The following is a 25,419-nucleotide window of genomic DNA, read 5'->3' as shown; positions in this document are numbered from 1 at the left end:
GTTGTTTGGACTCCAGAACTTCAGAACTTCACAACATGCTACAATTAGATATGGAAATATACGACATAAAACACGATATGAATATAATATAAAAAATAAAAATAAAAAAAATATGATTTAAAATTTTAATAGTAATTATGTATAAGTTTAACATAATAAAAAATATATATTTTTATATTTTTATGTTAATTGTGATATATAATTTTTATATAAAATATAATATAAATATATAAATTTTTATATTTTATAAAATATAAATATACAAATTATTAAATCTAATAACAATTTATTTAATCATTGGATCAAGAAATTTTTAGTTATTAAACGAAATTGTTTATCTATATTATAAATTAAACTTAGCTGCAAGATTATTTTTTTGTTGACGGGAGATTTTGGAAAATATTTGGATTTGTGAAAATATAAGCAGTTTTGGTATTTTGTAAAATTTAAAATCATATGAAATAAATTATTTGTTGAAAAACACTTCTAATTAAATAAATAAGAGTTAAAAAAATTATTCTCTATTAAGAAATACAATTTCCTCCAAAAATTTTGCTAAAAGATTTGTCAAAAAATTATAATATAACTTTTTTTTGTGTTTATTGGAACACATTTAGTGATTTAAAAACATTTGAATAAAAATGTCTCCTATTTTTATATGGATAATTGATAAAACAAAAGCTCTTCTAATTTCTATTACTGTATTATTTTATCTATATCAAAATCCACTTTAAAAAAAAAAAAAAGAAAATGAAAATTAAGGTATCTTCCTTTCTCTTTATTTAACAATTATTATTACTATTATATTATTATTTGTTGAAAGATTTATTATTATATTATTTATTTGTTCATCTTCCTTTACAATTGTCAGCCTTTAACCCTCGAAGAAGTTTCCCCAGTCCCCACCAACGAATTTTAGTGGGAAGAAAACAGAAAAAGGAGTTGTTATCCTTCTCCTTCCGATTCAAATTCCAAATCCAAATCCTAAAGCATCAAAGACAAGAAGAACAAATGGAAAAGGCAAAGCCTTCTTCAAGGCATTTTCTTCTCTGATTTGCTCATTCAAGAATCTCTCAATACTAAAGCAAACAAACCAAACCCCGAACCATACTCTCCAAAATTCTCTTCAATTCATATATATCAGTATACCACAATGATCTTGATCATCATCACTCTTCATTGCGCTCTACAACCATGGCCAGTACCAGCGGCACCAAGAGGCAGCCGCCGCCGCCGCCTCCGCTGCCGCCGTTTGCGAGGTTGATCTGGTCTAAGGAACCGAAGAATGAAGATTATAACATTCTTCCATTTGATGATTCACCAATTATGAAGCTTCCTGAGGTTCTGGTTCTTTTCTGCTTATCGTTAATACCTTTGATTTTTGAACATTTTTAATCTTACCCCTTGTGGTTCTATAGATTAAGGTTGCTGTTGAAGCTGTTAGTCAAATGGAGAATCTTCCAATCATTGAAGGTGTTGTTGAAAAAGGCATTTTTAATTGGCTTTCTTCTCTTTTTGGATTTCAGGTATTCCCTCCATTTCTTTTTCTCCTTTTTTTTGGTTACATTTCATTTGCTTCATCTTTCCAGCTGTGTAGCCTATTTAGTAACACTGATAATGTGTGTATATATATTGGTATGTAATGAGATCATTGGTCTCGAACTACACAATGAGAGGCGTCCCTACCATATCACCAAAACCCATTATTTTCGTGGCGGGATTCGAGAACTCCAAGTTGGAATCTCAAGTTCTAACCACTGAAATAGCTCTTGGGTTCAGTGTATATATCTATATTTTAAATGGCATTATCAATGTCATTACCTTTTATTTATACTTTATATAAAGAATTCAAGTTGAGTTACGCAAGATCAAATTTCTAGGAGAACAGAAACTTTTTTAGTGAGGGAGGGCTTTTTTTTTTTCTTTTTTTTTTTTTTGGGGGGGGGGGGGGGGAGGGAGAGGAGAGGGGTTGGGGCACAGGGCTTGATTGTGCATAATGATTCTTTGATTCATTATGCTTACATGACTTTTCTCATAACTTTTGGGATATTGAAGAAAGCGAATGCAGCAAATCAGAGGGAGCACTTAATATTGCTACTGGCCAATATTTATACAAGGAGGAAGAATCTCAGAGATAATGATGAGGTGCATAAAGTTCCATCATTCTTTCCTTTCAAATCTCATAACTTTGTTTAGTTTGATTTAATTTCGGCGTTGATTTTCATCTTAATACCATCATGTATTGAAGATTGATTAAGCGTTTGTTATAGATTGCAGCAACTACAAAGAGCATAGAGCGATTGAAAAATGATTTTTTCAACAATTATGAATTATGGTGTAAATATATGCATCTTCAATCACATATAAGGTAATGTATCTTGTCATTTTAGATTATTAACAAAAAAAAATTTTTAGGCATTTATTAAAAATTTAAAGCAGTATTAGACCCCATATTGCATATTGATCACACTGGATTTCTTTTTTTTTTTTCGTCTCCCTTAATGAACTTTCTGCTATGAAGGAATCATGAAAGGTATACAGAAGCAAAGCAAAAGCAACAGCTACATCTCATCTACATTGCACTCTATCTTCTCATATGGGGTGAAGCTTCAAATATTAGATTCATGCCTGAATGCATTTGTTACATCTTCCATAAAGTATGTTTCTTTAATTTCAATGAATCACTCTCAATGAGTTAGAAATTCTTTAATTGCAGCTGGTGCTAGTATCTGTTCAACATTTTCCATGTTATTGAGGCAATAGCTAGTGTCTATAATTACCGTCAAGAATTTTTATATCATATAGATCCGAGTCATCGGTAATAGTTCTTGTACAGTTGCAGTGATAATTTCAGTCGCTTCAAATTTTATGACAATGGGAGTCATGCTATATCTACAGCCTATGGCCATAGCATGTATTCACAACTGTCTGGTGCAAATTTCATGAATTATTATTACATAGGGAGAAAGGCCCTTAGTTATGGATTCAAACTTTGTCATTTATATGTTAGATAAATATAGGGAAAAAAAAAGGTAGAAGCCCATGATTATCGACGTTCCTGTCATTAGTCAACATATCCAACTTAGCTGTGATTCCATTTAACTGCATGCATGTGCATACATCTCACGTAGAATAAGAGACTATAATGGGCATAAATCAGACAAGTAAGATTTTGAGAGATTGCTCTTATCAGACATTTGCACTCTCCCGCAGCTTTTGCTTTAAGTGGATAATGGAAATTCTACCCTTCATTGAGGAAATAATTCTTAAAATTCTACCCTTCATTCAGAAAATAATTCTTAAAATTTCTGCATTTGCTTGATCATCATAATAAATATGTTACTGCACATAAAAATTTGATCATGTTATGTTGGTCATTTCTGGAGAATATTAATGTACTTGCACTTTTGCCTTGTGGATAGTGATTCTAAATTATTTTGTTGAGAAGTTGGTAATTGAGTCTCAGAAGATTATGTAAGTTATGTAATGTAAGCATGCATCCTGGATTTCACATTCATCAGTTGATTGATTTTGTTCATCTTCCATGTTATGTCTTCCACCCCCTATTTTTTTTCTTCTTGTTTTCTCCCTTCTAAATGTAACCTTCAGTTCTTTTCCCTGTTTCATGATCATACAAGATGGCAAATGATGTTCATCAAGTTTTATCTAGCACTGACACAATCCAAAAACCAGCTGACAGTTTTTTAAGTACTGTTATAAAACCTATTTACCAGATCCTACTTGAGGTAATATTGATTTTATTGCATTACACACATTGTTTTGTTCCTATCTATTTGAAACTTCCTACCTAAAATTTTGTTATTATTTGGTGAGAAAGGAAGCTGAAAAAAATAAAGGAGGCAAAGCAAGCCATTCTCTATGGAGCAACTATGATGATCTAAATGAGTGCTTTTGGTAAGCTTTCTGATTATTGATGCTTTTTTACTTTACACTAGTCAAATATATATTTGATGTGTAAATATGCCTTTGTCTAGGTCTAAAAAGTGTTCTTCTGAGCTACATAAGCAAAAAGAAGGGATGCCATTGCCACCTGCAGATAAGGTAACCTTCTGTGTCATCTAAAATTTTAGCCCAAAGTATATAGTTATTTTATCTATATGTATATGCCAAGTGTATTTAACATCTCCTAAAAGAAATATTCATAGTTATATGGTTTCACCGTTCAATGAATCACTTATAAAGCATATAAAACAAATACATGGTATAAGTTTACAGTAGACCTTAGGTTCAGAAAGCGTACTCCATATTCATTTCTTTTGGAGGAGGGATGGATAGACACAATCTGTATTATGGCATTATGGAATATTTGAAGGCTTATGATTTGTTTTTTTTTTTTTGGTTAGAGCAATAAGATTTTATTGGAAACCAAGAAAATGGTTGGAAAAAAGAAAGTCAAAAACAATGATTTACCATCCTTGCAATATATGAATATAATACACCATGTAATAGCCAACACTAACAAAATTTTTACCTTTCTCATCAAAGGATAAAAACAAACATCTAACCCACAAGGCATATTCTTTGCTTTAACTAATGAGAGTAAATAAATCATTGACCATGAAAAAGCAAGTATCATTGAGAACAAACATAAAACAGCATAATAAACAGTTCCAACATTAATAACATCTCAAAGAAAATATGAATGATTATGTTATGCTTTATAATATATGGCATCACTGTTCAACATAAGCCTTCTTAGGAATTTTTGTAGCCTATCTGCATGGAGTACTGTCCCCCTCTAGTTGATTCATCGTCCCCGAATTACTGAAACTTCATTATTACCGGTGTGCGGGCAATGCTTGTCTCTTATAACAGAGTGTATATTTAAGCCATCTGACAGTTTTTTTTTTTTTCTCAAAATTTTGAAACTTAAATAATGTAACAATGTCAGAGAAACTACATATGGAACACATAATGAGTTAATTTAAGTTTTGCATTGCAAATTAAAAGAACTAAAATAAGAGAGTGTAACTTATTGGTTTTGAGCAATTTTGGCTTGAGTGATTGAAAAGGAAACAAAAGCTAAAGTTTTTCTTGTAATCTAGCGCTAGTGTCTTTGTACATCTATGAAGATGAATGCGAGGAGAACATCATAAATATTTTCCTTAGCAGTTGATAAGGTTTCATGTGAAATGAATGTACTAAATTACTTATGTTTGTCAATGCTACAAATATAAACTTTGCAGTTTTTTAAATTTCTAAACAACGTTAATTTGTCACTTGTGAGGCATATGATTCAGCCTTCCTCTTAATGAGGCAAAACAATTCCTTTATTGATATATTGAGCTCTATTGGCTCTTTTAGTTTGGTTCTTTTATCTATGACTTGAGTTCATGCTCATATATTCCATGCAGATTCTGAACCAATTTATTTTTGGAAACCGATGCATTGTTGGAAGGAGGAAGCCAAAAATTAATTTTGTTGAAGTCCGCACATTTTGGCAGCTTTATAGAAGTTTCAACCGAATGTGGATATTCTTCATAATGGCTTTGCAGGTGACCTTACCTTTTAACCTAGTGCTTTAGTATTTGACCCAGAAATTAATGCCATAGATGCTTTTTTTTTTTCAGGCTATGATAATTGTTGCATGGGCGCATTCTGGATCTAGTGTTGCTAACAATGAAGATGTCTTGAGAAGAGTATTGAGCATTTTCATTACTTATGCTATTCTTAGTTTCTTGCAAGGTACTACTGGTGCTTTTTATTAATATTCTCTTCTTGTGAAAGCAATCTCATAGTTGTCAAATTGACAACCATATTATGGAAAATGTTTCTACTCTTTTGTGGCTATAGCTTTATGTCTTAATATAGGAATTCAATTACAGATTCAAGTGTCAGATATACTCAATTTTAATTGCATGCTATTTAGCATTGATAGAGTGAATTTAAATATTTTTCATCTTTGCCATGAAAAATTTATGCAGCTATTCTGGACATAATTCTCAGCATCCATGCTTGGAGGAGCTCTGAACTTATGCAACTATTGCGCTATATTCTGAGATTGGCTGCGGCATCTATCTGGGTAGTAGTTTTGCTGGTAGGATATTCCACTTCTGTGAAGAATCCGACAGGACTGATGAAGTTCCTTAGCCGCTGGGCCGGGGATTCATATAATCAGTCATTGTATAATTATCTTGTTGTACTTTATTTGATACCTGATGTACTGGCTATTATACTATTCTTGCTTCCACCGTTGAGGGAAAAAATGGAGCTATCAAATCGGCCAATAATTAATATTGTTATGTGGTGGGCTCAGGTAAGTATATCTAGCATTATTTCTTTTTATCATTATTATTATTCTTTCTTGTTTTCTTCTGTGCGGGCATCATTAGTCGTTTTCCCTCATATTCATTGGTTATTTTCTGAATTTAATTATTCAAGTTATCTATATAGTATTTTCTTTGCTGCAGCCAAAACTTTATGTTGGAAGAGGCATGCATGTGGGAATCTTTTCAATTCTAAAGTAAGAGAAAAAAAATTTTTCATTGGGCTTTTTTTCCCTAGTCATGTTTTAAGCTATTCCCATTGTGCTAAGATTTTAACATCATGGATTAAGTGAATGGCATTTCTTTACTCTCAGATATACAATATTTTGGATATTGGTGCTAAGTGTCAAGCTAGCATTCAGTTACTATGTTGAGGTGATTTATCCTTTATTTTAATGCTTATCTTTTCATAGTCAGAATACTCAATATTCAATTTCTTAAAATTAATGGTTCATTTGCTTCAATGGACACATACATACATCTCTCACTGTAGGAAGCGGTATATTGTGGTTTGTCTTATATTGCTACTTCACACTTTAAAGTGCCCATGCAACATATTTAGAGATAAAAATTCTTATCCATTTGGATTTAAAATTACATCAAAAAAAGTTTTAATTTGATTCAGCTAATCTTCACCAGAATAATGCTTTGTATAGTGGTAAATCTTGCATGAATGAGTCCTGCCAATTGCACCTAGTCATATAATGCTTGAAATCTGAATGGAGTGGTGATTTCTTCATTTCTTTTTTGTTATTTGTTCTGTATTTTCAGTTTTAAAAATGGAATCATTACCAGAAAATGCTGCATAACTTTTTCTGTAAAGGTGTTCCCATTGACTGTAGACAATAGAGTAAAGACTCAGGAAAATGTGATACCATGTGCCCTTATCAGGTTACTTGATGACAAAGAGATTTATCAGGTCTGTTCCAAGTCATTTTTGGTTCCAAGATATGAGTCACTCTTGAGAACCAACTGCTGTACAGTGAGACCAATTCTGAGGGTTTTAACAGCCTTGGTTTGACCATTTCTTGCTGAAACTTTTTGGCTACTTTCGTAATGTTTTATCCCTCAGTTTCAATTTATGTGTTAAAGTATCTTCTTATCTGACTTGATGTACCAAAGAATAAAGTTGTTAAATATGATGGTAATTATTGGAGTTGAAGACAATTTCTCAAACTTTCTTTAGTTTTTGCATGACCAGAACTACATTGCTAATTTCTATGGTAACCATATGTGCCAACCAGTGAGAACATATTCATTGGCTCTAAATTGCAAATTATTTATCTTGCAAACATTTCCATCAAATTATTTAAATGGGTTGTTTTCTTCAAGCATTTGTAAAACTCTGATAGTTGCTGACAACTTTTTCACTTCTTGTGTCAATAGATACTGCCACTTGTTCAACCAACGAAGGTAATTATGAAGATAGATGTTGCTGAGTACCTGTTGCATAAGTTTTTTCCAATTGGTAATATATTACTCTTCCTTATTATATTTTGTTTTCACGTTGTGATGGCATCAAAATCTTTTAATTTTTACTTCCACCCACACTAATTCACATCCTCTAACTTATATAGTAAAGCACAATATGGGAGTCATTATTGCAATATGGGCTCCAATTGTCCTAGTAAGTAAGCTTTTAAGAACTTTGGTGTGACAAATTTTATACCATAGTCTAGATTCTTACGTCTGCCCTGTAACTTGTACCATTATCTAAGGTAGCACTTCTGTGGTAGGTTTATTTCATGGATGTTCAAATATGGTACACCATGTTTTCTACTCTATTAGGTGGCGTTCTAGGAGCCTTCAGACACTTGGGTGAGGTATGAGGACACTTCATTCACACCCTGTCATGGAAACCTGTTTTGATTTATGTCAAAGAAACTGAAGTTTGTTTCATCCTTTCTTCCAATCATTCCTCAGATTCGAACGATTGGGATGTTGCAGTCCAGATTTGATTCTATGCCTTCAGCTTTTGACCGCTGTTTTGTGTCACCATCAGGCTCCGATGCAAAGACAAAAGACTGGGTAGTGCTATTCTAGCTTGTCTGCACAATGAATCTTAAAATTTTGGAGTTCTAGTACTTTATTCAACATTTAAAGAAAATTTAGATGATGTGTGGCGTGCTTTTCATCAATTTATGTAGAGATGACTTTCAACCTTATCTTTTTCTTTGGGCTAAACATAAATATTATTAATTTCCCAGCGTACTTCAAAAGAACCAAAGAACATGAAAAAGTTTTCTCGGATGTGGAATGAGTTCATAAATTCCATGCGAATGGAGGATCTGATTAGCAATAGGTTAGAGGTTCTTCCTGTAGATTTTATATTATAAGACAGACATACATGGATACTTTGAAACATTACTCTGCTTTCTTCTCCCCTCCAGGGACAGAGATTTGCTGCTTTTACCATCGCCTTTGAGTGATGAGTCTATGGTTCAGTGGCCACTCTTCTTGCTAGCCAGTAAGGTAAAGATTCTTGAGTGTTTCTGTTGTTTACCATTACATTTACTGCAATTGCCAAGTCTTTGTTCACATATTTTCACTATCTATGTGTGACAGATTCCTGCCGCATTAAACGTGGCAAAAGAGTTTAAGGGGAAGGACGATGCTGAGTTAAAAAAGATTATTGGGAGTGATAAATATATCAATTCAGCCATTCTAGATTGTTATTACACGCTCAGACATCTTATATATTGCCTTCTAGAAGATGAAGATGACAGGAAGTAAGGCAGAAGCATTTGTACCACCTGCTTGAATTTCCAGACATAATGCTAAATGGCATCTAGCCGGTTAAGAATACAGTACTCTGTTTTGTAAAAATTAATGATCTGTGTGTTCTCCTATTTTCTTTTTCTGTGCTAGGATTGTAGAGGAGATCTATGATGCAGTCACTGAAAGTTTAAAAAGCAAAATTTTTTTGCAAAACTTCAACATGAGTGGTATGCCCTTACTTGCTGTAAAGTTGGAGCAGCTCCTAAAGATCTTGGTAATAATTGACCTTATTTTGCATTTCCTTTCTTATCCTTCCGTTTTTCTAACCCCACACTTACTCTTGGTGGTAGGCAATTAAGCATCTCTTTCTTGAGTTGTTATGTCACAGATGGTTGATTATGAGAATGATAAAGTATTCAAGGCTCAAATAACCATTGCCCTCCATGATGTTATGGAGAGTATAATGCTTGATGTTATGATTGATGATAAATCTACTCCAAGAAGAGATCAGAAACGTGATCAAATCTCTCAGAAGTACAAAAAAAAGCAAAGATTTAAAAAGATACATACTATTGATGCAAAAAACAAATTCTGGAGTGAAAAGGCACTGAAACACCTTTTTTTTAGTTTATCATTTTCACATATTTCAAACAGAGATCCTTTTCTTATCAAATTCTAAAATTTCACCAGGTCAATAGGCTTCATTTGCTTTTGACTGTCAAGGAATCTGCTACAGATGTGCCTCAGAATTCAGAGGCTCGTCGTCGAATCACTTTCTTTGCCAACTCCTTATTTATGAATATGCGACGTGCACCAAAAGTCAGTAACATGCGTTCCTTCAGGTCAGTAACTGGGCAATTTTGAGACTGTTATATTAGAAATCACTTGTGGTAGCCTCCACTAGAAGTTTCTTTGATCAATTGAAATGTGAATCTACAATTCTTGCTTCATAATTGGTTGAAGTTTCCAGGGTAGCTCTACACAAGTTAATTCTAGATACCATGAGCTGGTAGTTGGGAAAGATATGGCTGTTAAGTAGTTCCTTTTAGAAACTCTAACATAAATTTATTTCTCTCAATTTATTATGTTAGTGTTTTGACTCCGCATTACAAAGAAGATGTTCTTTACTCTGATAAAGAACTTAATAAAGAAAATGAGGATGGGGTATCAATTTTATTTTACCTGAAGATGATATATCCAGGTGAGTACTTTATACAATACTGTTACTGTTTTTTATTTGGAAAAACATGAATTAATATAGCAATGTATGCAAATTAGATGAATGGACCAATTTCCTGGAGCGTATGAATTACAAACCTAATGAGGAGGATATTCGTAAGTGGGTGAGTTACAGAGGACAGACACTCTCTAGATCAGGTCTGGTTGATGGCGATCAGTTAGCAATCTGCCATTAAATAACTTAAATTGTAATAGTTAGTTATAGGTGTTTGACACAGCTATTTTTTCCTATGTGTTTTCTACCAGTGCGAGGGATGATGTACTACAAGAAGGCTCTAGAAGTTCAGTGCTCCATGGAATCCGCTGATTGTAATGGTTTATGGTTTTCTTAGACTTAAGATGAAAATTCTAAATATCATCTCCAGTGTTGCATTTTATGTCTTTCAGTTAAGCTAAATGTTGTGCCATATATTTATTAACTTTATTACTCACTTCCTCTGCAGCTATTTTAAACGAGCAGGATGGTATTCGAGAGAAAGCATTACCTGATTTGAAGTTCACCTATGTTGTTTCTTGTCAGATATATGGAGCCCTCAAAAGTTCAAATGATCCTCGTCAAGAGGATATTCTAAATCTCATGCTAATGTAAGCTATATTGCAGAATGCAGTCATAGGACTAAATTTCTCTGTGTAAACCCACCACTGATTCCATTACTTTTAAAATACTACAGGTATCCATCACTGCGTGTTGCTTATATTGATGAAATAGATGAGACTGTGAAGGAAAAAACTGAGGGAAAAACTCAGAAAGTTTATTACTCTGTTCTTCTCAAGGGTGATACAATCAATAATCGTGAAAGAGTAAGTGCCAGTTTGATATGAAATTAATTTTCTTTAGGAATTTTGTTTAGAATACTTGATTTTGAATGTTTCTGCTGTTTGGAATCTGGCAATCCTCACCCATTTATAATAATCATGGGCCTAATATGGTTTCTCTGAAGATTGTATAAATATGATTGCTGTTGGAGTGAGTGAATATATTTCCTGTTTGTGATCCTCTATAATTATGCATACAAAGTTAATGCTTATAAATTTTGTATATGAATTAATACTTATAAATTACAGCTATGGAAATATGTTTAAGCTTTCCTCATTGAAGAAATCTCCAGAATAAAACTATTTTATTTTTCTATATTTTTCTTATTACAATGCTAGAATTGCATGAAAATATATAGGCTAAAGACTGAATATTCTCAGCCTTAAAACCCAAGATTTTCATGCATTAAAACAGCTAATCAAATGAGTAATTTACTTCTCTACACATAATAAGAAAATATCTAATGGATTTGGTGTAATTACCCAAATCACTTCTTATTCTAAAAATAAGAGACTTAACTTAAATAGATAAAGTCAACTAATCAACTAATAATGAAGATTAGATTTCCACACTCCCCCTCAAGCTAGGTGGTAGATGTTAATCATGCGTAGCTGGGACTTTAGATTCTCAAAGTTGTTTTGAGAAAGAGAGCTTTATTAAGTATGTTTGCAGTTTAGAGGGATGTGAGAGTATAAACTAATCTAACAATTCCTTCCTCTATCTTCTCTTTGATGAAGTGACGATCAATCTCTACATGTTTAGTCATGTCATGACGAACAGGATTCTTTGCTATACTAATGGCAGTTTTGTTGTCACAGAATATCTTCATGGATTCTTTTACAAAGATCTTTAACTCCTGTAGCAACCTTTTTAGCCAAATTCCCTCACATATGACATGGAACATGGCTCTAAACTCAACTTTTGCGCTACTTCTATCCACCACAGATTGCTTCTTGCTTCACCAAGTAACCAAATTTCCCCACACATAGGTACAATAACCAGTAGTTGATCTTCGGTCAATATCGGATCCAACCCAATTAGCATCAGTGTAAATTTCAACATTTTGGCATGATAACCCTTTGCCAGAACTCTTTTTTAGGTATTATAAGATTTGATACACAGCCCTCAAGTGTTCCTCGGATGAGTTGTTCATGAATCCGCTTACTATGCTAACTGAAAAACCGATATCTAGTCTTGTATGAGAGAGGTAGATGAGTTTTCCAACAAGTCTTTGATATTTGCCCTTATCTGTTAGTGGACTTCCTTCTTCCATTCCTACCTTATTCATTGTGTCCATAAGGGTGTCGGCAAGTTTGCATCTAAGCATTCCAGTTTCCTTTGGTGAGTCTAGGACATACTTATGTTGTGAACCAGAGATGCCATTCCTTTAGCAAGCTACCTCCATGCCAAGAATATATTTAAGGTGTCCCAAATCTTTGATTTCAAATTCTTTGGCTAGGAGGTTCTTTAGGTTGCTAATTTCTTCCACAATCTTTAATAAGAATAATGTCATCCACATAGACAATAAGAATGGCTATTTTTCCTTTAGCTGAATGTTTAATAAACATGGTGTGATCGTTCTGGCATTGTGAAAAACCATACTTCTTTACCACTTTTGTTAGTCTATCAAACCATGCACATTGGGATTGTTTGAGACCATATAAAGACTTTTGAAGCTTACATACTTTGCCAGAATTGTCCTGGTTTTTGAATCCTCGAGGGATTTCCATGTAAACTTCTTCTTCTAGGTCGCCATTAAGAAATGTATTTTTGACATCTAGTTTGTGGAAAGGCCAATCTAGATTTGTTGCCAATGATAATAACATCCGGATTGAATTAAGTTTAGCAACCGGTGCAAATGTCTCCTCATAGTCAACACCATAAGATTGAGTAAATCCTTTTGTTCTTTTCTAGGGCCTTGATTTTTTCAAAAACAGCCATCTCCCATTTTGGTTGCATGAGTGCTTCATGAATATTATTGGGAATCTGCATATTGTTTAGTGTGGTAACAAAAGCCTAATAACTGGGTGATAAACCTTCATAAGAAACCACATTACAGATTGGGTGTTGAGTACATGATCTCACACATTTCCTTAGAGCAATCGGTTGATCAAGCTCATCAAAAGATTCAATTGAATCATATTCAGTAAGAGTGTTACTTGTGTTGGTTTCAAATATATCTGGAATCGATTTAGATTCTTGGTTTTGCTTTGAAGGTGTACATTCTCCTATATCCTACTGAGTTTTTTGTCTTCTTGAATAGACAATCAATTCTTTGTTTGTTTTCCCTTGTGTAGACTTCGAGCTTAGAGGATTTGGTTGGATGTTTTGGACTTGAAAGGGAGTTGGAGGATTTGATTTGATGTTTTGGTGTTAAGGGGAGTCTGAGAAGTGTTTGGTGGTTCGAAAATAGGATCTTCCCAAAGCTGATATTTCCGTGTGATTGGATTCTCCCCTTGAATGGCAGTTTTAGGAAAGTAAGGTTGATTTTCAAAAAAGGTAACATTCATGGAATGGTAAAATTTCATTGTTACTGGTTAGTAACACTTGTATCCTTTTTAATTTGGGGAGTATCCGAGAAATATGCATTTGATGGATTTGGGATCTAATTTGCTTTGGTTATGTTGGCTGGTAAGAACAAATGCAATGCATCCAAACACTTTAATAAGAATAGACAAGATGATTCGAAGGTGAGGATAATAACTGAGAAAGGATTCTTAAGGGCTTTGAAATTTCAGGACTCGAGAAGGCATTCTGTTTATAAGATATATAGCAGTAAGAACAGCTTCACCCTAAAAATGCTTAGGTACATGGGCAGCTATTATTAGGGATCTTGCAACTTGCAACAAATGTCGATTCTTTCTTTTAGCAATATCATTCTATTGATAAGTGTCGTCACATGAGTTTTGATGAATCATACCATGCTTCATTAGATATGATCCAAGAATTGAATTGTAGTACTCTCTTCCATTGTTGGTTCTCAACACTTGGATTTTGGTTTTGAATTGAGTTTGGATCATATTGTTGAAGTTTTGGAATAGTTGGCTCATTTCTAAGAATACCCAAGTAACCCTGGTGTGATCATCAATAAATGTGACAAACCATTTGGAGCCAGTAATGTTATTTACTCTGGAGGGACCCCAAATATCACTGAGTATCATTAAAAAAAATGGGATGGCTTGTAAGGCTGATTAGGATATGTAGTACCAGTATGGTTGGATAGTTGGCAGACTTCACACTGAAAGTTGTTAGGATTTTGATTGAATAATGAGGGAAACAAACTCCAAATGTCATTGAGTATCATTAAAAAAGGATGTGATGGTTTGTAAGGCTGATTAGGATATGTGGTATGAGCATGGTTGGATAGTTGGTAGACTTCACACTAAAAGTTGTTAGGATTTTGATTGAATAATGAGGGAAACAATCTTTTGAAGTACAAAAAATTTGGATACCTAATCGATAGTGCCACAACATGATAGTACCATCTTTATTATTACTTGAGAATGAAGCCACACAAGAGGTCTTTTGATATTGTCTTTCAGAATCATTAACTCTTAGGATGTAAAGTTCTGCATACATCTTAGCATTGCCAATCATCTTCCCCTAATCCAAATCTTGAAATTCACTCATATTTGGAGGAAATTTAGTAACACACTTAAGGTCTCTTGTAAGTTTGCTTATAGACAGTAGATTGCAACTTAGATTTGAGACAAACAGAACAGAATCAAGTGTTATCTCTTTAGAAATAATAACATAACCTGTACCGGTTACTTTTGAAAGTGACCCATCAACAATTCAAACTATAAAGTTTTCATGACATGGGTTGTATTTACTAAATACAAATGCATCTCTAGTCATATGGTCTGAAGTTCTTGAATCCACAATCCATGAATTTGATTTCTCTAGTTTTACAATTAAAGCACTTAGAAAATTATCTTTTTGTGCTAATGAACCTGTTCAAATAGGAGTGGTAATGTTCTGCAATGATTGAGAAACGCTAGCTCCAAGGTTAAAGGTAATCTCCAACACTAGGCTCTCCTTTGCACTGGCCATGTTGGACTCCAAGTGAAAATTTTTTCAAAGGTTCAAATCATGCTTTGATACTATGAAGAAATCTCTAGAATAAAACTATTTTATTTTTCTATATTTTTCTTATTATAATGCTAGAATTGGATGAAAATTTATAGCCTAAAGACTGAATATTCTCAGCCTTAAAACCTAAGATTTTCATGCATTAAAACAGCTAATTAAAGGAGTAATTTACTCTCTACACATAATAGAAAAATATCTAATGGATTTGGTGTAATTATCCAAATCACTTCTTATTCTAAAAATAAGAGATTTAACTAAAATAGATAAAGTCAACTAATCAAGTAATAATGAAGATTAGATTTCCACATTAATAAAATACTAGTTTTATTTACTCTCTCCCATATGTACTAATGGAAAGTGGGAAACTAAAAAGTAAAGTGCAACGTAATAAAGAAAGATATGTCAAGACCAGAAATTAGTGCAAATGCCACTGGATTTAGAATAGAAGAAAGTGTATTGTTCTGTGCATTCTCCTTGATCCTTACTAGGTCTTATATTGCATTTGCAATATCCCAAAAGTAACACGCAAACCTGTTAAGGCTCATATCAGACAGTTATCTCATACTCTGGAAAAAATGGATTTAAGCAATCTACAAGACATCTACACATTCTAACTGCAATAAATTCATTGTCTAAATTGTTAGGTTTCATTGTTGACTTGGTGTCATCATGTGAAATTTTTATTTCTAGCCCTTAGAATCTGTTGTAGTCAGTTTCTATAGTAGTGATGGCAAGAAGTAAGAAGTAGGCACATCAAATATTATGTTGAAAAAAGAATGCCCTTTCAGTTGTTATATTAAGGTGTGTATCTAGGTTACTGTGGCATTACTTGGCACTGTGATTTTAATGGCATTACTTGAAATTCCAATTGCTTATGTCATTTCTTAACACTCCAATTGTCAATCTGGTAAAACTGTCTTTCCCAGATTCTTATTATTTCTATTTTCTTAAGTTACTAATTCCTTGCAACAACCTGGTATTGCATACGTATTTCTAGGAAATATACCGTATAAAACTTCCAGGTCCTCCTACAAAAATTGGTGAAGGGAAACCTGAAAATCAAAATCATGCCATTATATTTACTCGTGGAGAAGCCTTGCAGACTATAGACATGAACCAGGTTGTTGCCTTTCTGCCGTCTTTCAAGGAATCACATTTTTTAAATTTGTAATATGTATTTCTTTAACACATTGTTTTTAGGACAATTACTTTGAAGAGGCTTTTAAAATGAGAAATGTATTGGAAGAGTTCCCACATACCCATGGCGCGCAAAAGCCTACAATATTAGGTTTAAGGGAGCATGTATTTACAGGAAGGTTAGTATCACCACTTCTCTATATAAGTTTAACAGATCTTTGTAGTGATAAATAGAGTCAATATGCAAAATGTTATTTGCAGAATAATTTGAAATAATTTTTGCTAAATTATTTTTCCTCTTATGCAGCGTTTCTTCACTTGCTTGGTTTATGTCCAATCAAGAGACCAGTTTTGTAACTATAGGCCAACGCTTTTTGTCAAGTCCTCTGAGGTAAACCTGAAGTTATCATCATAACTGACTGAGTGCTTGTTAAACTTTGTGCATAAAATACTATTAATATATTCATTGAAATTGAGCTTTGTTCCAGAGGAACTTAAATGGTGGCTTATGTTATTATAATAAACCACACAATACTAGTGATAAATAGCCATTTGTTATATTGTTAATTAACCTTCATATAAGATAAATCCTCCTAAATTGGCTCTCACAAATTTTCAAATTAATCTTTCAAAATGCTATTAAAGTGGATCTAACAAACAAATTCAGTAAAATGGACCTTCATAACTTTGATTAGGCTGCAAATACATCAAGTCAAACCAGGTATTTCCAACTCAATTTGAGCTAGAGTTTGTAATAAGTAGGATTCTTTTCATTATAGTATATGACATATATTTAAAAACAAAATCTCCCAAGTGATTATTTTGAGTGATTCTACATTCAGCAATACATTCTCAAGAGCTGTTCCCTTTTCTTTTTAATGGTACAAAGGGCTATTTCCTATCTATGCTTTCATAGAAATCCAATACTCAAACACACTGGTAGTCATTCAAAACAGATGTTTAACTTTTTTATCTATAAGCAGACTCATTTCTACCATAACCAGTGTAGTTTATTTAAATTATTATATTTGCAGGGTGCGATTCCATTATGGTCATCCTGATATATTTGACAGAATCTTCCACATAACAAGGGGTGGCATAAGCAAAGCTTCAAAAACTATTAACTTAAGCGAGGACATATTTTCAGGTAATCATCAACGATTGATATACACAATATCATGTATTTAATATAGTGGTTAATTGCTTAAAACTCTTCAGGGTTCAATTCAACTCTTCGTGGGGGGTATGTAACACACCATGAATATATCCAAGTTGGAAAGGGGCGTGATGTGGGGATGAATCAAATATCACTTTTTGAGGCCAAAGTTGCAAATGGAAATGGAGAACAAACACTTAGTCGAGATGTATATCGTCTTGGATGTCGGTTTGACTTCTTCAGAATGCTATCATTCTACTGTACAACAGTTGGCTTCTATTTTAACAGCATGGTATATATACTTATATATATATATATATATGGTTTTCTATGTTTATATCAATTTAGCTACTTCAAAAATCAAAACTTAGACTACATAAAACTTTAGGTGACTAGATGGTATACACACACACACACACATAATATATATATATGTATGTATATATATATATATATATTTATATATAAAATTTTCGATGTTTAGCTGTGGTTAATATTGAAGCTGTAGTTTTTCTGTGGTAGGAAAGTTGTTTGGGAAGTTGCTTCACTCTCCCATATAACATATATGATTTAAAGTTTTAACTTAATGTGATCTGGAATTATTTGCATATAAGTGCAGGCACCTGGATAATACTAAGCCAGATGGATGGTTTTGTTATTTGACCTCTGCTTTGTCAGTTTTCCTGCTTGTACTCTTTTAGACTTGGTATACATGTTGTGATTTTGACCCTATTATGATTCAGGTTACCGTCCTTATTGTGTATATATTCCTTTATGGGCGTTTGTACATGGTTATGAGTGGACTGGAAAGAGAGATTCTAGAGAATCCAAGCATAAAACAGAACAAGACCCTAGAAGCAGCTTTAGTTACACAATCTTTCATTCAAATGGGAATGTTATTGGTACTGCCCATGTTAATGGAGATTGGCTTGGAGAAAGGGTTCCGCACTGCTTTTGGTGATTTTATAATCATGCAACTGCAGCTAGCTTCTATATTCTTTACATTCCAGCTTGGAACAAAAGCACATTATTTTGGGAGAACAATCTTGCATGGAGGTTCTAAATATCGAGCTACTGGGCGTGGTTTTGTTGTTCTACATGCTAAGTTTGCTGATAACTATAGGCTGTACTCACGAAGTCACTTTGTGAAAGCGTTGGAACTGGGTCTACTGCTTGTCATATATGAAGTTTATGGGAATTCATATCGCAATTCAAGTCTTTATTTGTTCATCACCTTCTCAATGTGGTTCCTGGTTGTATCTTGGTTATTTTCTCCCTTTATATTTAATCCATCTGGTTTTGAATGGCAAAAAACAGTGGATGATTGGACAGATTGGAAGCGGTGGATGGGAATTCATGGTGGTGTTGGTATCCAGCCTGAGAAAAGTTGGGAGTCATGGTGGGATGAAGAACAAGAGCATCTCAGATACACAAGCATAAGGGGAAGGCTGCTTGAGATTCTTCTTGCACTTCGTTTTTTCATCTACCAGTATGGAATAGTCTACCACCTTGATATAGCCCATCACAGCAGGAGTTTGCTGGTATATATGCTAGCAAACTATATACTGTTTTTTCTTACAAAATTAATGTGCGTTTAGGTCTACAGTTCTTTCTCTCTCTCTCTCCGATTAGTTTTACCACCAGAAGCTTATTACCTGTATTTTATTTCCAGGTTTATGGACTCTCTTGGTGTGCTGTTTTAGTAATACTTATCATCCCAAAGGTATGCAAATGAAATTGAAATTATGAAGTAACTCTTATGACCTCTAGATTAATGGAAATGCTTGAATGTTAAAAATATGAAAATAAAATTTTCTAATAGTAGCTTAGAGTTGTTCCCTCCATGTTATAGTTAGCAATGTTCCAATATGCAATTGAATTTGTGTGCAGGAATTAGACATTCGTTTCTTCACTTTATACATGTTATTCCACATTGGTCTATTTATGTTCTTTTTATTCATTCATTAGTTATTGAATTTATTCTTTGGTTGAGAAAAGCAGGTGAAATAGAAATTCCCCTCCCCCTTTTTTTATGCTGAAATTTATTAACAGAGGTGTAAAATTGACTTGCTGTTCTGTTTATATGTTCTCTGCATCACTATAGATGGTATCAGTACGTAGACTGCAGATGTTTCATATGGACCTGCAGCTACCACTCAGAATGCTTAAAGGGCTTCTTTTCCTTTTCTTCTTGGCAATCATGATCCTCTTATTCAAACTATGTGGCCTCACCGTGTCAGATTTATTTGCATCTATCCTTGCCTTCATGCCCACCGGATGGGCTTTCATTCTTGTAAGTTTTTTCAAATCTTATGATTTTTGAGTTTTCTTTTAAGCCATTTTCTGTCAATAGAGCATAGCTAAAATTAACTGCAATCTTTCTTATCCAATTAACCATCTACTTCCTTTCGCCAAATCTGATGAAGGAAAACTTTCATCTCAAGTTCATCGTATATCCAACAAAACATTTACTAGATATGTTTGATATTCATCTTCAAAACTAACTGCATTCTTATTTGAAGTGCTTTGGAAACATAATGATCCTTTGAGTGTACCCAATATATTTCACACTAAACAAGCATTTTGGTAATTGCTAAAAATGATCTACTTGCCATGATGCTTTGAAAGAGAACCATGTTTTTTTTTATTTGGTTTCCCAAAGTTTCTCTAATTTATTATGTATGTCTTTCTTGTATATCTTGTAAAAGTCTATTTTCTATCTCTGGTTGTATTCATGATGTAAAACATTGGCAAATGGTGTATCCGTGTTATATTTTATATAAAAATTAAATGTCGTAATTCATGTCGACATGAAAAACACAAAATATATTTTTTGTTTTTAGACATTTTGTTAAACCCATATATGATTTTTATTAAAATTTTAAATGGTATCACTTTTGTATTTTTTTTTTCTTATGACTTTTGTGTCGTCTCGTGTTTTAAATTGCCAGGTGATTCTATGTGCCAAAATTTTCACACTTTTAATAGTGGACATATCTTAAACTTTCAGATAACACTAAAGATTTTAACATTGTTAACTAAAAGCCCCACTCTTTTAAACCTATTTGTATTTACTTCAAAATCCCTGTGGTGATGTAAATATTTTACCTAGACAAAGCACAAGATTATGCATTCTATAAGCTGACAAACACCAAGAGTAGATATTTCATGTCATGGAATTAAAGGTCATATATATTCTCTAATCCAACACATTCCTTTTCCTTGTTCTTCCTAGATTGGGCAAGCTTGCGGGCCCTTTTTACATAAGCGAATCTGGGATCCATTAAAGGAGCTGGCCAGAGCATACGACTTCATAATGGGGTTGCTGCTCTTCACACCCATTGCCATTTTATCATGGCTCCCATCCGTGTCCGAATTCCAAACACGAATTCTCTTTAATCAAGCATTCAGCAGAGGCCTCCATATATCTATGATTCTTGCTGGAAAGAAAGATAGAGCCTCCTCTCATTGATTTATCTGCCATCTGGGTTTTTTGTTAGGACCTACAAAGTTTCTTCAGTTTGATTATGCTTTTGGAGAATACTCAAGCTGTGCCTTGGGTGTCTCCTTCTACCGTCCTTCAGCATTTTTTTTATTGTCCCTGATTGATGTTTGCCATCATGGTTTATGTGAAACATCAACTTAGATATTTGATTCTTGTTTTTATTTATAATTTAATTAGTATTTGTCAATGTATTTTAATTAATATTATAATCACATTGAACATTTTGTTCAAAGTTTTTATAAAATATATTTGAATTATAAAAAAAAAGTGAGATAATAGCATATTTGATCTTTAAATTTTAATTGAAATTTTATTTTCATCATTTCATAAGTTACATAAGATGTTAACTGCATCATTTACATAGTAATAACTAATTTTTATCATCAATTTAGATGTGACTATAAATAAAATGATTAAAAAAAGATAATTTCAAGCAATTGGAAATGCAATTAAAATTTTTTAAAAATTAAAAATCAAAATAAAATTTGGTTCAAAATTTAGATATTATGAATGTTATGAAAAAGATTAAAATGAAATTTTTTAAATAAAATTAATTAAGTGGTTTACTAGAAATGATTGAATGAAAAACTAAAATTGAAAATAGTATACAAAATTTGAAAAAAAAAATTGATATATATTTCTAAATAAATATTTTTTAATAAAAATATTGATAAATTTTATATTATTGAGTAAGTGTCCATCATTTTTTTTTATTTTTTATTCTCCAACCAAATACATTGATAGAAAAATTATATTTTTCATCTTTTTTATTTTTTTAAATTTTAAATTTTTCTATTTTTCTATATTACAAAGTAAAACTTAAAAGAACAATAGAAAAAAAAAAACCCTCAAATTTGTAAAATAGACAACAAAGAATTAAAAAAAAAAAAGAAAAGAAAAGAGTGCAGGTGGAGTGGAGACGATGGAATGGGAATAACGTTGTGCTCAATTTTAATAATTATTATTTATTGTATTTATATTTTTTATAATTTATAATATGAACTACTTGAACTATTCTAGGAGAGGCAAAATGAGCAGATTAGGTGAATCCAATACGCTTAGAATAGGGTTAAACCTAACACGATATGTGGTTTGAATAAATTATGGGTTTGTCGTGCTTTACTCGACACGTATTGAGATGAGTTTGGTCGGTTAATGTTTAGCTTGATCCAATATATATATATATATATATATATATATATATATTTATATATATATTTTTGTGTATTTCCCTTATTTGTTTTTTTTTATGAATTAATTATTTTAGTTTCATAATTATAAAAAATTAAAAAATTATACATATAATTTACATGATTTGAGTCAAAATTATACTAAAAATAAATAAATTTTACAGGCACTCAAAAAGTAATAAATTTTATAATTACGAATGATAATTAACATGTATCATAAATCATTGTTTCTTTTAAAAAAATAATGGTGGGCATTGCCGTGTCATCCGTCATCGATAGCGGCCCATTTTGCCACCTTTGGGTAACACCTCTAGGCTGCAGCCGGTCCAAGCAAACTTGAGTTGATTAAAGACTTAATATGCAATGACAGTGGAGGCATGGGCAATGGGGGCCGAAGCAGACAAGTGAAAGCACCACGTTTTCCTTTAAAGGGGAGTTGCGTCACGTCTTGGTATTCTCAAAGTTCTGCAGCTTAATCGATAATGGAAATTGGAAATTGATTTTATTTATGATTCATGCACTTTCACCTTTAATCTTTTCCATTTTTCACTCCATTCTCGTTGCTTTCGATCTAAACAAACACCATGTCCATGTATGTATTGTATTATCAACCTGGTTTGTTTTTATGCGCCACTTTTGTCGTGAATTTTTCCTACATTTGTACTTCACTTTGTCAGGAGAAGACAAAAGTTGTCGCCTGTTGACATGGTCAAACCCCACTATTTTAGCATAAACGTCAATTACTACACCTAATCATATTACTAAAATACTTCAAAATTTTGTTGCATATTGTAGAAGAATTGAACAAGCGGAAAGAGAAGACGAAGAGGAAACTGATCAGTGGAAAATGGATAAAACTCAGAGTATCCCAACAATTGATCTTTCAGATTTTCCGAGGGAGTACGAGAAACTAAGAAAAGTATGTGAAGAATGGGGTTGTTTCAGGGTATTAAACCACAAGATTCCTTTGGAACTGATGCAGGAAATGAAGAGGGTAGTAAGATCATTGCTTGACCTCCCCATGGAAATCAAAAAACGCAATGAAGATGTCATTGCTGGCAGTGGTTACATGGCTCCAAGTCCTAAAAACCCCCTTTATGAAGCCTTGGGTCTCTATGACATGGCCTCCTCCCAAGCTGTTCATAACTTTTGTTCTCAGTTGGATGCCACTCCTTCACAAAGGTGGCCTTTTTCCTTTCCCTTACCTTTATATATAGTAGTTTTCATATTCTGTCTTTGTGTTTGATAGGATTGTTGTAGCTTTAAAATTTTATGTTTAAAGAAAAACTCTTGGTTGAATTTAGATTTGTAAGTACCGACAACTATCATCTATCTTTATAATTCTAGAAAAGTTAATAACCCAATTGATGCATTTTTTTTTTTATGATTCAACACATTAAGATGAATGTGCTTTGAAACAAGTTGATTGATTGTCCTTTAGTTGCTTTTTTGTTTTGCCACAGAGAGACAATAGAGAAGTATGCTCAAGCAATACATGAGTTGATGATGGATATAGGGGGAAAACTAGCTGAGAGTATGGGATTGGTTGGTGATTACTGCAAGGAATGGCCATGTCAATTTAGGATAAATAAGTACAATTTCACCCCAGAAGATGTAGGCTCCACTGGGGTACAAATACACACTGATTCTGGATTTCTAACAATACTACAAGACGATGAGAATGTTGGTGGTCTTGAAGTGATGGACAGATCTGGTGAATTTGTAGCTGTTGATCCCTTCCCTGGCAGCCTCCTTGTCAATCTTGGAGATATGGCTGCAGTAAGCTAATACTCTCTTTCTTTTGTCACTTTTGTTTTAAGGGATATATGGTTTTGATTTTCTGGCTCATACTTGTTTTTCTGACTCAGGCATGGAGCAATGGAAGGTTTTGCAACGTGACGCATCGAGTACAATGCAAGCAGGCAACAACTAGAGTGTCAATTGCCACATTCCTCTTGGGACCAAAAGAGGCAGCAATAGAACCCCCACCAGAGCTGGTGGATTCAGAGCACCCTCGCCTATATGTACCTTTTACTTATGAGGAGTACAGAAAGCTTCGACTCACCACAAAATTGCAAGCTGGTGAGGCTCTTGCACTTGTACGTACCTGCTCCTAAGATAAATGAAGTCCTCAAAATGTGAGGAGTCCCTTCCGCCCTATCTTTAACCCCTATTGTTTGGAGAATAAAGCATGAATTCTCCTAGAAATAAGCAGTTAGAGTGAAAATTGAAGTAAAAAATAACTATAATTTGCTCCATCCTAGACATTTCCTTTACTTCATTTGAGATGGGTGACAGAAGGTAATCCCCACTTGTTACCAAGGTACTTTTGCTGTTTGTTATATGGACATATGATGAAGCATTTTGCATCGCGAAAGAGTGCTGCCTGAACCTCTTGATTTGCATTTTGTGGAGAAATCGGCCATTCCAACCATGGGTTTATTTCTTTTTCCCCTTTTCTTTGCTTTCATCTTGGTTATCCCCTTCTGATGTCAATTGAACATTAAAAAATCAATCTTTCTTGAAAAATATGCAAATTTATGCCTAAAATTATAAAATAAAAAAAACTGTTGCTCTAAGCATTTACTTGAAAAGAAGCCACTGAGTTGAAAACGGCTATGCATTCATTTTTGGTTGCTTCCATGCCTTTGATCTGTTTAGATTATGTTGTTAGTATAACACCATTCCTTGTGAATTCCTTAGTTGATCTGTGTTTTTCTAGGATAATCAGCACATCTTCTTATGCCGAACTCAAATGATAAGATAAAATCACCACTGATACCCTTCTCAAACTTGAAGTGTAAATCCTAGCTAGTGAAATTCTTAAACTCCAAGATGATGGAGAAATGTCATTTGGAATTCACAATTCTTCTGATGCATAAGATATTTGCAAATTTAAACTCGTAATATATTACTGTCCGACTATGCTAGCCAATTATCAGTCTGATTTTCTGTACAACTTAATTTTGAAGTTTTGCATATGATTATAGTAATTTAAAGTTGATTTTAACAATAAATTTGTGCTTGGTAATTAGTTTTACATGGAAACACAAGGGTAAAGTGTTAATGAAATTTCCAGAGCCTCTTGAGGTCAAACTATAATTCATTCTCAAGGCTGGCAGGAAGCTTAGAAGATCAGGCAGAATTTGATAGATTTTTGCTACTGTTAACCCGTTGTGTTGTTAACGAATTTACATATTGAATCCTGTGTTGTCAACTAAGCAATCTATCTCCTTCAGAGGGTATTAGCCTGCTTTTCATTAAGAGCTAGATGGAGC

The 25,419-nt window shown here is 33.2% G+C and overlaps 2 protein-coding genes across 8 annotated transcripts; both read left to right on the top strand.

The window, feature by feature from the left end:
• Nucleotides 1–720: 720 nt before the first annotated feature.
• On the top strand, nucleotides 721–21,138 carry LOC111305662 (callose synthase 7-like). Of its 6 annotated transcripts, XM_089750778.1 has the most exons (38): nucleotides 721–762; nucleotides 872–1,341; nucleotides 1,419–1,526; nucleotides 2,056–2,145; nucleotides 2,271–2,368; nucleotides 2,522–2,657; nucleotides 3,639–3,746; nucleotides 3,839–3,915; nucleotides 3,996–4,062; nucleotides 5,376–5,516; nucleotides 5,592–5,706; nucleotides 5,946–6,277; nucleotides 6,432–6,484; nucleotides 6,602–6,662; nucleotides 7,674–7,755; nucleotides 7,865–7,914; nucleotides 8,024–8,110; nucleotides 8,211–8,315; nucleotides 8,495–8,589; nucleotides 8,678–8,759; nucleotides 8,853–9,016; nucleotides 9,156–9,279; nucleotides 9,394–9,609; nucleotides 9,696–9,847; nucleotides 10,097–10,206; nucleotides 10,284–10,382; nucleotides 10,491–10,559; nucleotides 10,688–10,829; nucleotides 10,916–11,045; nucleotides 16,151–16,273; nucleotides 16,354–16,469; nucleotides 16,598–16,681; nucleotides 17,325–17,437; nucleotides 17,509–17,738; nucleotides 18,190–18,987; nucleotides 19,119–19,169; nucleotides 19,551–19,739; nucleotides 20,682–21,138. In XM_089750778.1, the coding sequence occupies exons 2-38, from the start codon at nucleotides 1,195–1,197 to the stop codon at nucleotides 20,916–20,918; spliced, it is 5,181 nt and encodes a 1,726-aa protein (XP_089606904.1). In that variant the 5' UTR covers nucleotides 721–762; nucleotides 872–1,194; the 3' UTR covers nucleotides 20,919–21,138. The 6 variants fall into 6 exon arrangements, with proteins under 6 accessions (XP_089606904.1, XP_022759116.2, XP_022759115.2 ...); XM_022903381.2 differs by lacking the exon at nucleotides 721–762 and having other exon boundaries at nucleotides 816–1,341; nucleotides 10,491–10,553; XM_022903380.2 differs by lacking the exon at nucleotides 721–762 and having other exon boundaries at nucleotides 816–1,341.
• Nucleotides 21,139–22,535: 1,397 nt separating this feature from the next.
• LOC111305661 (2-oxoglutarate-dependent dioxygenase DAO-like) lies at nucleotides 22,536–24,593 on the top strand. 2 transcript variants are annotated; one of them, XM_022903379.2, is made up of 4 exons: nucleotides 22,536–22,592; nucleotides 22,937–23,323; nucleotides 23,605–23,920; nucleotides 24,010–24,593. In XM_022903379.2, exons 2-4 carry the CDS (start codon nucleotides 22,989–22,991, stop codon nucleotides 24,256–24,258), a joined length of 900 nt encoding a protein of 299 aa, XP_022759114.1. In that variant the 5' UTR covers nucleotides 22,536–22,592; nucleotides 22,937–22,988; the 3' UTR covers nucleotides 24,259–24,593. The 2 variants fall into 2 exon arrangements, with proteins under 2 accessions (XP_022759114.1, XP_089606946.1); XM_089750820.1 differs by lacking the exon at nucleotides 22,536–22,592 and having other exon boundaries at nucleotides 22,880–23,323.
• The last annotated feature ends 826 nt before the right edge of the window (nucleotides 24,594–25,419 follow it).

This window comes from Durio zibethinus, chromosome 21 (genome assembly GCF_047325235.1).
Source record: "Durio zibethinus cultivar Kanyao isolate XHJ-2024 chromosome 21, ASM4732523v1, whole genome shotgun sequence".
NCBI lineage: Eukaryota > Viridiplantae > Streptophyta > Magnoliopsida > Malvales > Malvaceae > Durio > Durio zibethinus.
Note: the sequence above shows the minus strand (reverse complement) of the source record. Positions and strands in the feature narration are given on the sequence as shown.

Bases quoted from the DNA above. Each gene is read 5' to 3' on its own strand.
- LOC111305662 (XM_089750778.1), top strand. From the start codon at position 1,195: ATGGCCAGTACCAGCGGCACCAAGAGGCAGCCGCCGCCGCCGCCTCCG. The intron at 6,278-6,431 runs GTAAGTATATCT...TCTTTGCTGCAG, and splicing joins TTGTTATGTGGTGGGCTCAG to CCAAAACTTTATGTTGGAAG. The intron at 10,383-10,490 runs GTCTGGTTGATG...GTTTTCTACCAG, and splicing joins ACAGACACTCTCTAGATCAG to TGCGAGGGATGATGTACTAC.
- LOC111305661 (XM_022903379.2), top strand. From the start codon at position 22,989: ATGGATAAAACTCAGAGTATCCCAACAATTGATCTTTCAGATTTTCCG. The intron at 23,324-23,604 runs GTGGCCTTTTTC...GTTTTGCCACAG, and splicing joins GATGCCACTCCTTCACAAAG to AGAGACAATAGAGAAGTATG. The intron at 23,921-24,009 runs GTAAGCTAATAC...TTTCTGACTCAG, and splicing joins ATCTTGGAGATATGGCTGCA to GCATGGAGCAATGGAAGGTT.